General features: G+C 28.1%; 1 protein-coding gene across 1 annotated transcript; it reads left to right on the plus strand.

Annotated features, from left to right (window-relative positions):
• Positions 1–29: 29 nt before the first annotated feature.
• On the plus strand, positions 30–10409 carry LOC112638764. The gene is made up of 10 exons (XM_025410977.1): positions 30–36; positions 3430–3450; positions 7005–7172; positions 7359–7517; positions 8340–8462; positions 8534–8623; positions 8711–8779; positions 9198–9427; positions 9949–10108; positions 10198–10409. The coding sequence occupies exons 1-10, from the start codon at positions 30–32 to the stop codon at positions 10341–10343; spliced, it is 1173 nt and encodes a 390-aa protein (XP_025266762.1). The 3' UTR covers positions 10344–10409.
• Positions 10410–11179: the final 770 nt, after the last annotated feature.

An 11179-nucleotide genomic window follows, 5' to 3' on the forward strand; every position in this document is an offset into this window, starting at 1 on the left:
GGAGAAAAATCTACTGGTCCTCCGTGACCATGGCCGGTAGGCGCTTGTCCTCCTTGGTACGAGTTAGTGGGGACTTAGATAAGGCGAATTTCATCATCTCCTTTGTCCATTCGAATATCGATCTGTCATTCTTGGTATGCAGATGTTATGTTTAGCTGATTAGCGAGAGCGAGTCGCCGAGTGAAAATTACATAGATGAACCTTACAATTTATTACAGATTTACTTTCTTCTTCCAACGCTGGCTATGTACAATTTTGAATGTTTTTGTTCTTATTACCTAGACCTGATATTACTTAAGTGGAATAATTAACCAAAAAATTTACAAATGATGTCATAATGAGAAATGGATTACTAGTAATGGTCGTTATCTGTGATTATGATTTACATTCCATGATAGATAAACGCCAACTGAATCCCGAAGGCGTTTTAAAATCGCTCCTTTGTACAATGCATTATTCGTAGACGAATTTATAATTCTTTTATATCTTCATAATTTTAATACTATAACTCTAATGAATTTGGTTAAAATAGTTATTAAAAGTAACTAAGTAATTAGAATATGAGTAAGATTAATTAAAGATAAATGCAATTATAACGTTAATACTAATAAAAATAATATCTCCTTCAATCTTGCTCTTTCGTAATTAGATAGAATTGAACAAATTCCAACAGGGTAAAGAAGGAATCTGTTTGTATGGTAAAAAGAGAAAATTTATTGGTCGGGACGTCACAAAAGTATACTATCCGTACCGATCAATTCATTCCAATTACAGTCGGTAATTTCTCGCATGATAAAAAAATTATACATCTCTCATCGTCACGAGAACACAGCGCCTTTTTCGTCAAACGTGCGAACCGTACAAGAAAAATATGTGAAAAATGCAGCCACGACGGTGACGGTGACGTTTCTTAATCAAAAAGTTTCACATTGAGACTTTGCATCGTTATATTTCTGCTTATAGAGCACATAGAGCAAAAATAAAGACACTTTCCTTATATAAATCGAACCCAAGCAATTGATTAAATGTAATAAAAATTTAATCGATTCAGCGGTTATTGAGAACCGATAATATGCATTACTCGCAACTTAGCCTTTCGCGTAAAGATACACGGTGTGTCTTGCGCCTGAGTGATGATGACTCGACTTCTAGACACTACCGTGTCTCTTGATTATTATACATTTTCTGTCACTTTATGCATCATGTGTGAATCGGAAAGTACCTATAGATGTCAATTATTTGAATCGACCATGCATATCGAATGTAATACTTATCCAAATAATTGCTACCTATGTATCGATTAATTTATTGCAATTGCAATCATCCAGGTAGCAAGCACACGTCATTTTGATGTTTCAAATTAGTCATTCACTGATTATTCTTGACGTCACGAATTGATGTTTTTAAGACGTAAAAGTGACGATCTAATGTCACAGATTCCTGACATCATGACATGTACCGCATTTGACGTCTTTCTCTTAGCATAATAATATATTTAATAATGTTGTCGAATAAAGCACTCTCTAAAAGTGAATCAGTGTATTATCACTGAAAAACAGTAAATAATCACTGATTACAGTAATTATTATATAAGTATAGCGCTGTAAATCAGTAATATTTTATAGAAAGAATCAGTTAATAATTTTGACTATTTCAGTAATATCTCAGTAATATTCCTTTCATTATTGCCAGTAATATTAAACTTTTCAATTCTCTCTATTTCATAAATATAATATAATATACATATATAAAAATATAATATACAGGGTGGCCTATTTTAATTTTCCCAGCCAAATATTTCGGAAAATAATGAAAAATCAAAAAAATGTTTCAGACAAAAGTTGTATGGTTTCTAGGGGGACATAAGATGGTACCATTGGTTTGACTTTGAAGAGTTATTTGAAGGTCACATGAAGGTCACCTTCAATTTCTTAAATTGAACCCACTATTTTTCATTACATATTCTTGTAGCTTATCTCGAGAGCTAAAGAGAGCTCTCGAGAACAAAAATTTATTTTAATAAAAAATATGGAATTGTTAATTGCAAATTACATATTTTTTCTTAAAAACAACTATATGTTTTCTTTACGCCAATTGATTCCTCTCATTATTTTGTACATAAAAGTATTAAGGTAAAATAATCGAAAAGTGAATATTTTACAAGATATCCCAGCAAACACAGAATATAACTATTATATAATCTAGAAGTAACACGCAATATAACATGAGTTATACACTATTAATATTAATATTACATTATTTTCTTTTGTTACTGCAATATAATTGCGTTTTAAAACGATTATATTTCTTTGTTATTTATTGATTATAACAGTATAACAGCAATATAACTAAAATATTACATGTTATATAACAAATGCTACATTAGCATAACTTTAATATTATATAACATAATATTAGAAATGTGTAATATTACAAATAATATGTACGTGTTCGTGCGCGCGCGTGTGTGTGTGCCCTAACAGTTTTGTATAATCTCAAAATAATATACTTTTAATATTTATTACAGTAAGTATATATATTATTTCTCGCATATTCTTGTATATTTTGGAATATACTTTTAATATCTTTTTATAGTTTTTTATAGTTTATTTTTCGTTTATTCTCGTATATTCTCAGAATAATATTATTCTGAGTATATATATATATATATATATATATATATATAAATATAATATAAGTGTGTATATATATATATACTCTTTTTGATTTACGCGCGAAGATAGCAACGCCACTTACGTAATATCCAATATTACCGGTTCCGATTCCGCTTCCCGCTCTTTCTTCTTTTGTCGATTTTCTGTTACTTTGTGGTCCTTGATATTTTTCTCAACGAAAATTTAATTGAAGGTATTTATCTTTTTCTGTTCTTAATAAATATTTTATCACAAATAAAGTTTAAGAGTATTTTATTTTATATTATATTTTTAATATTATTTTTTACATTTTTATTAATTTTTCACAATAAAACATTTCACAAATTTGAGGTTATGATGTTATGAGAAAGTACAAGAAACATAAAAATATAATTAATTATTAATCCAGCATTTTAAAGCATGCGCGCATAAATTTATTATCTATTTAACAAATAAAAGTTAAACAGAATTTTTTTATTTCTATGCTAACGTAAATTTACCTCAAAGTTGTGAATTGCATATTTTTGCTGTACTTTATCGTGAGCTTTATATTTGATATATATAAAGTATTGCCATTATTCTTATTTGTAATTTCTATGTTGCAACATAGCCTCTAAGGAAGATTTTTACATCAATTATTACTACTTTCAGTACAAGGAAAGAGCTGGAGCAAAAGACTTATCTGCGTATTTATCTATGCATCTAGAAGGACGATTAGTATTACAAGAAAAGATCTGCAGCTAAAGATTTGTCTACGCGTCATCTCTGCACCTAGATAAACATAAAGCATATATAGGTAAGTATGATCTCTTAAATATTGCATGTATATTTATAGATACACGTATATATTATATATATACAGAGTGTTTCACTAAATGTGGGCAATGTCTCTTGTACTCTATCTGTATCTAAGGATGATCCTACTTGTGGCTCCGACTGCTTTTTTTCTTTCTTTTATATATAATAATATAATCTGTTAATCATTCTGGCACTTCAAATCAGATGTATCTAATCTAAAATCAGAAATTTTTTTAATTCATACGATTGAAAATCAACTTCAGTGTGGTTTTTGACTGTCTATAATACTCACTCTACTCACTTGGATAAGTCACAAGTAGAATCATCCTTAGATAGAACATTGGATATGTAGCGAATAGGTAAAATTATCTTATAAATTTATAAATTTGTTTATAATGCATCTTTATCAAGATACTTGTTATTGAAATTAAAATTTGAAAAGTATTTTTCTAAAATAACTTTTATATTACTCTGTAGATTTTAATAATTTATAATAATTATTTTTATATTAAAAGTAAAAATCTCTAAAACAGAGAGTATTAAATTACTTGATATCTTTTGTTTTATTTCGTAAAAGTTAACTATTTTCAAGAAAACACATTTAAACGATACAAAGTACATTCAGATAATAGAACAATAATTTTGAATAAAATAATACGAAATTGTATTGATTGTGTTAAAATTTATTAAAATGAAATAGATTTAGCCGAAATTAAAACAACTTTTAACCTTTAATAATTTGATTTTAATATTTATTTATTTAGGTATAATTAGGTAATATTTGTGTAAGCATAACAATTCTACGTTTATCATGCCTAAAGATGTAAGGTATTTATCACAAAGACGAAGGAATCAAATTATTTATCACACTTCACATAATAGTAATATTTCATTAGAAACCGTTTTACCGAATGTATTATCTAATAATGTAGTAGAAGAAACGGCAAAAAGCGTAAATTCTGATAAAGTTTTTTGTAACAATAATATATCATTTGAAGATAGAATATACCAATCAGATGAATCATCAGAATCATCAGTAGAGTTAGAGTCACGATTTGAAAACAATGAAAAATATACTGATCTACAAGATAATATTGCATTGACAGACAACGAGCAAAGCTTACGGGAAGATTTACAAAGATTAATTATAAATCATAATATACCTCATAGTACTGCTAATGAATTACTTAAAATATTAAGAAAACATGGTCATGTAGAATTGCCTGGTGATGTTAGAGTTTTAGTTCATACACCACGTAACGCGTCAATAAATATTAAATGTATGGGTAATGGTCGGTATGTACATTTCGGTGTTGCTTCTGGTCTGAAACGATCCATAGAAATTTATTCCAAATTTATTAAGACAGATGAAATTAAAATAAACATAAATATAGATGGTTTACCAATTTCAAAAAGTTCTGGTAGTCAATTGTGGCCTATAATGGCATCGATTGAAAATATTAGTATTCATACATCGCCATTTATAATTGGTATGTATCACGGTATGTGTAAACCGAACGATGCAAATGATTTTCTCACCGATTTTATTAACGAATTTTTGTTTCTCTCCGAAAATGGCATAATTGTTTGTAACAATAAATATAAAGTTAGTATTAAGGCAATACTGTGTGATACTCCAGCCAAATCATTCATCACTTATACGAAAGGTCATACAGGATATTTTTCATGTACTAAATGTATACAAGAAGGTGATTTCGTAATGAATAGAGTAACTTTTCCTGAAACTAATAATATTTTACGTACAGATGACTCATTCAAAAATCGAACTCAAATTGAACATCACACAGGCGATTCTATATTAGAAAAGCTTTCCATCGGGATGATTTCACAAATTCCGCTCGATTATATGCATCTTATTTGCTTAGGTGTTACAAAACGGTTGTTGACATTATGGGTAAAAGGAAATAAAAATAACAGATTACGTGAAGAAAATATTAATTCAATTTCGCAACATTTAATGAATATTAAACATTGCATTCCTTCTGAATTCGCAAGAAAACCTAGATCTTTAGTTGATATTGATAAATGGAAAGCTACGGAATTACGTCAATTTTTGTTATATACTGGAATAGTAATTTTAAAGTCAACCATTCCTCCGATTTGGTATAATCACTTTCTTTCCCTTAGTGTTGCGATAAGAATATTGGCTGATCCAGAAATATGTACGATATTTGTAACTTATGCACATTCGTTATTATTATGGTTTGTTTCTAATTACGGGACTATTTATGGTGAAGAATATCTGTCACATAATGTTCATAATCTTATTCATATTGCTAATGATATAAAAACCTTTGGTTGTCTTGACAATTTTAGTTGCTTTAAATACGAAAATAATATGCAGAAAATAAAAAAGAAATTGCATGAATGTGGAAAGCCTTTAGAAGAATTATCAAATCGCCTATTTGAAGAATTACAGCAACCAATTATACCGTGCTCTGTCGTACATTATCCGATTGTTGTTTATACAAGTAAAAATAAAATTTCGTGTTTTCAATATGAAAATTTCAAAATTGCAATAACTGAAAATGATAAATGTGCTTTGCTTAATGATAATTCTGTAGTTTTTATTTTGGATGTAGTTAAAGAGGACAGTATATTATTCTTTCGTGCAAAACGTTTTTTAAATCCAAAATCTCTTTTCACTATACCATGTGCTTCAGAAAAACTAGGTATATATGTCATTTTAGACACAACTGCTTCAGAAATCATAACAATTCCATTAACTAAAATTAAAAAAAAATGTTTAATATTGAAAAATATAGATCAGGACGATTCTTATATTATAATTCCGCTTCTTCATACTAACAATTAGATGCGCGCTGTACATTTTTATAAATTTGTATTTTTTGTATGTTTTGTATTTTTATGTGTTTTACTTGTCAATAATCCTAAAAATAGATTGTAAATAAAATGTAAGTTATTGTAACATATTCCTTTGTCTTGAACTATAGTAACATTTCAAGAGCCTTCCCTGTAGTTACATTCAATGTAACTGCAAGGCTCCTGCAATGTTACTGTAATCATCTGTGCTGTATGAGAAGTAATGTTAACTTGTATACTTGGAAATTTGCAAATTTTATTTTATATGGAAGGAATTATAAATAATTAATAAGGTGAGTTAAGTACTTTCAAGTATGCTGTATTAATATTTAATTTTTTAATTTTGCAATGCTTTATGTACTTAAATCTCATGAAAGTATAAGCAAAATCGCAAAATTACAATTTTGATTGATTGATAACTATTAATATAAGAGATTACCTTTAAACACAAATTTTCCACTTGTTTTACTTTATGTAAGATAATACATTAATTATACAAATTTAACATTAAAATAATATAATTTTCTTTATGTCAAATCAATCTGCTTTTGCCAATATAATATAGTTGACATCATTAAATTTACATATTTTAATTTGTTAAATAATTTTACATACTAAAATATACTGTTTCTTTTTACAGATTATATTAAAAAATGGAAAATCGTGGCAAAATAGTACAGACATATGCAGTTGTCAAATTTATTATAGACGATCTATATTCCGAGGTGCCAATATCGTGGCTTCAACGCAAGGACAATAAGCAGCTGTGTTATTGGCCGCCACGGACAATAAATGCTAAACCTTTGATAACCAACTATACAAATCCGAATGTAGAAAGTTGGAATCTATATGAAGTTGACGTCATAAAATACTGCAGTAAGTACTTATGCATTCATATCTTCAGTATATGCCTTGTTATTATATTACACTATCATTAGATCATATAAGTTAAGATTGAATATATTATTATTATTATTATTGTTTTTATTATTAATATTATTATTCTTAACGCATACGCGCGTGCGTAGATTAATGTATATATCAATTTTTTTGTTTTTGTAGCATCTTTAGAATCTGCAAGAAAAAGTGCAGCTGACTCCAATTATGAAACAACTGATGAAGATAGGCTGGGACGTGGTAAAAGACAACGCATTTCATATAATCGATTTAGCAGTGAAGAAGAGGAAAATGATGTACCGCAATCATGTAAAACTTATAAGAGTATGTATTACAAGAATGTTTTATTATATTTAATATACAGGGTATCTGACTGCTCCCGCAAGTCTACTCGTGTGCAGGTAGAATAATACAATTAAGTCAAACCAAACACAAAAGTCCTGTACCATTTTGCAAATAACCATATAAAAATTTGAGTTATTAATTAAAAAAGATGGTAAGTAATCGTGCGTGATAATTCATTAATCCATTTTATGTACTAACTCTAAATAACACGTAGTTATTTGTAAAATGGATTTAGAACAGAGAGGACTTTTGTGTTCAGTTTGACTTTATCTACTTGTACACGAGCGGACATACAGGAACAGTCAGATATCCTGTACATTATAATTATGCATTAGTCTTTTGATTTCTTTATTTTACTTAAAATAAAATATAATTTAAATATATTTTTGCATTCTTCATTTGGGAAGATCCCAGTTGCGCACAGAATGAAACGGACACAACCAATCATATCGACCGATGCTTAGAAGCTTAGCACGGTTGACCAATAGAAAGTCCGAGAGAGTTCTGTGTCCGATTTATTCTGTGCGCAACTAGGCCTCACTCCTTCATTTTATGAAAACTGTACATATTTGAGTAAATAGAGTTCAAATATTTGATATGTATTTATTATAATAGCTATACAAATCTTTTAAGGTATTTCTAAACATTAATAATTCCTACAAATTAACAGTTATCTCGTTTGTTCGAAAGCTTTTGTAAGATAGAGAAAAGTGAAATAAGATAAAAGTGAAATAAGAAAATGAATAACTTTTTTTATTTTTAAGTGTTACAGAAAAAATATTTAAAAAATATTTTTTACAGGGAAAGCAAACAGTATGAATAAAATTTCTGCTATTCCAGCCTGTCCGGACAATTTAAGATTAAACAATAATAATGAAAACAATGTAAATGATATGAATGACTTTCCACTTTCACAATCTTATGGTATGTATATTATGTATTTAGTACTATTATTATATATTTTTTCATTATTATAATGCTATATATATTTGCAGAAAAAAGGAAGAGTTCATGCACAAATCCCAGTTCAAATTCTGAACCCAGTGAGAAAATAAATATTTCTCAATTGCCCATAATATTAGAAGGTATACATATTATTAAAATGAATAAAAATTATAGTTATTGTAATAATTATAGTTATAGTATAATATATTAATGTCTCAATATTGTAGACGGTGCTCCATTATCTGCTCCATTTGAAGGAATGAGAGGATGTCTAGAGGACTCGAATATGAAAATAAGTATGTATTAATATATACATATGATGGCTGTTAAATAAATTGTTAATTAAGTAGCTACATGTATAAAAGAAATACAATTCTTTATTATATTCTTTCAATGTTATGATCAAATTTTTTCAAATTTGTGAGAGTCACTGCGTTCCATTAGCGCAGTGTTTTCTATCAATATCCAATGATTCCCATAAAAATTAAACAGGCACAAGACATAACAGAAGGAATGTAATAATAATTATTAGTAAAAGTAGAAAAGTAGTAAAAATAGAAAAGTATTTATTTTCTGCTATTACTTCACTAAAAGGCGTCCACGATGCCTAGAAATTAGTCCAAATTCTTGGATATATATATATGTGTGTGTGTATATGTGTGTGTGTGTGTGTGTGTGTGTGTATACACATATATAACATTACTCGCATTGCAGACAGAAACCTGAAAGAAATATTACGTTCCCAAGCCACATCGAATTTAATATTGCAAGATATAAAAGAACGAATGCATCGAATTGAAGATGTTATGAGAAATCAAGCTCCGGTTTTAACGAAGAGCAGCGAGGATAGTCTTATTGCTGAACTATTACCCTTACAAACGATAGAAGCCATACGTAATTTTGATTTGCTGTTGCACAACACCAACGAAGCAGTGACGCAATTTGTAAGTTTTAATAGCATTTTTATTTTAATATACACAACTGTTTTATGATCCAGAGACTGGATCGCGGTGCCGCTTTCCCCATTCCAAGCGCGTGCTAGCGGCCGAGCGCCGTGAAATGCAGTACCGTCTATCGGCGCGGCGTAGACGGCATTTCACGGCGCTCGGCCGCTAGCACGCGCTTGGAATGGGGAAAGCGGCACCGCGATCTTAGCCCATATAGATATGAACTGCACATATCCTCACTTTTCTGCGTTTTCAATGAAGCCACATTAAGAGAAAGAGAGAGATATTGTTTGACCTAACCATGCGTGTGACAAAGAAGAAAGAGCAAATAAACTTTTTTTCTTTGTCACACGCATGGTCAAACAATCTTTCCCTCTTTCTCATATGATTTCATTGAAAATGCAGAATGCGCAGTTCATATCTATATGGTCTAAGCACCGCGATGCAGCCTTTGGATGACAATAGTGTTGCCATAATAATATATGGAAAGTTTTCTAATTGTTTATTTCTGTTTATAGAAACAATTTCTGTTAAGGATTGGTGGAAATAATCCTCGCGATATTATTCATCGCATTCTTTCCAAAATATTTTCCAACGAATGTGCGATAAATTGTTCATGGAAAGGCATCCGTAATAATTTTAAAGTCTCCAACTTATATTTTATTAAAATTGTGAAAAGTATGTTCTACATGTTAATTAAACATATCTATTAACCGAAATCTTTGTTATATTATTTTACTAATTCTATAATATATTATTTTTTCCAGGAGAAATTATTTTTAAACATTTAAATTTCACGGAAGTTGAATTTGATAATATAGCAGCAGAATGGCTACGTTTTGCCAAACAACGAAAACAGAGACAAGATAAAGGAAAAGATGTCGAACGTGAACAAATTGATGAAAGTAATTAAGAAAAGTCTTATAGTACAAAATCTTTATAAGCATAAATAAGTTAAAGTATATTTATTTTAGTTTTGTATTAATTACGTGCAAGTTATTGATCATATGATTATCATTTTGTTTTTGTGTATAAAAAGAATCATTGATCATATGATTATCATTTTGTTTTTGTGTATAAAAAGAATCTATAAAAATAGAGTACAAATTTTTAGTTCTTATAGATAGATTCTTATAGAGATATAGATTCTTATAGAGAGTTCTTATAGATTTTATTTTCATTTTTATGTTTTTGTCTAACAAAGTCTAAGTATAAATAAATAAGTAATGTAAATTAGTCAATATGTATTATATATGCATATTATACACATTCAAAAAATAATGAATAAAAGAAACTTTATATAAAAACAAGTATAGTTTATACCTTTTATTAATATATCATTTAATGATGGTTACATATCTATAAGATATTTTTAATAATCAATAAAGTAAAAATCTTAATTTTTTCAGTTATGTTCATTTATTTACAATTTAATGCAATATTATATATATATATATATATATATATATATATATATATATAGAATAAAACTGTTGTATACTTTTGTTACAAACACGAATATTATATAAATATCAAATTCTTTAATTAATTCCATGCAAAATTAATTAAAATGTTCTTTAGTTTTGCTCGAAATTAATTAAATAATTTAATATTTATAGTATTTGTGTTTGTAACAAGTATGCAATAATTAAAATTTTTATTCTCAATATATATATATATATATATATATATATTATATAACTATTCAGTAACGAGAGTATATAAAAGTTTTATAACACAATTCAATAA

The sequence above is a fragment of the Camponotus floridanus genome, unplaced genomic scaffold, assembly GCF_003227725.1.
Source record: "Camponotus floridanus strain SB8 unplaced genomic scaffold, Cflo_v7.5 scaffold364, whole genome shotgun sequence".
NCBI classification, from domain to species: domain Eukaryota; kingdom Metazoa; phylum Arthropoda; class Insecta; order Hymenoptera; family Formicidae; genus Camponotus; species Camponotus floridanus.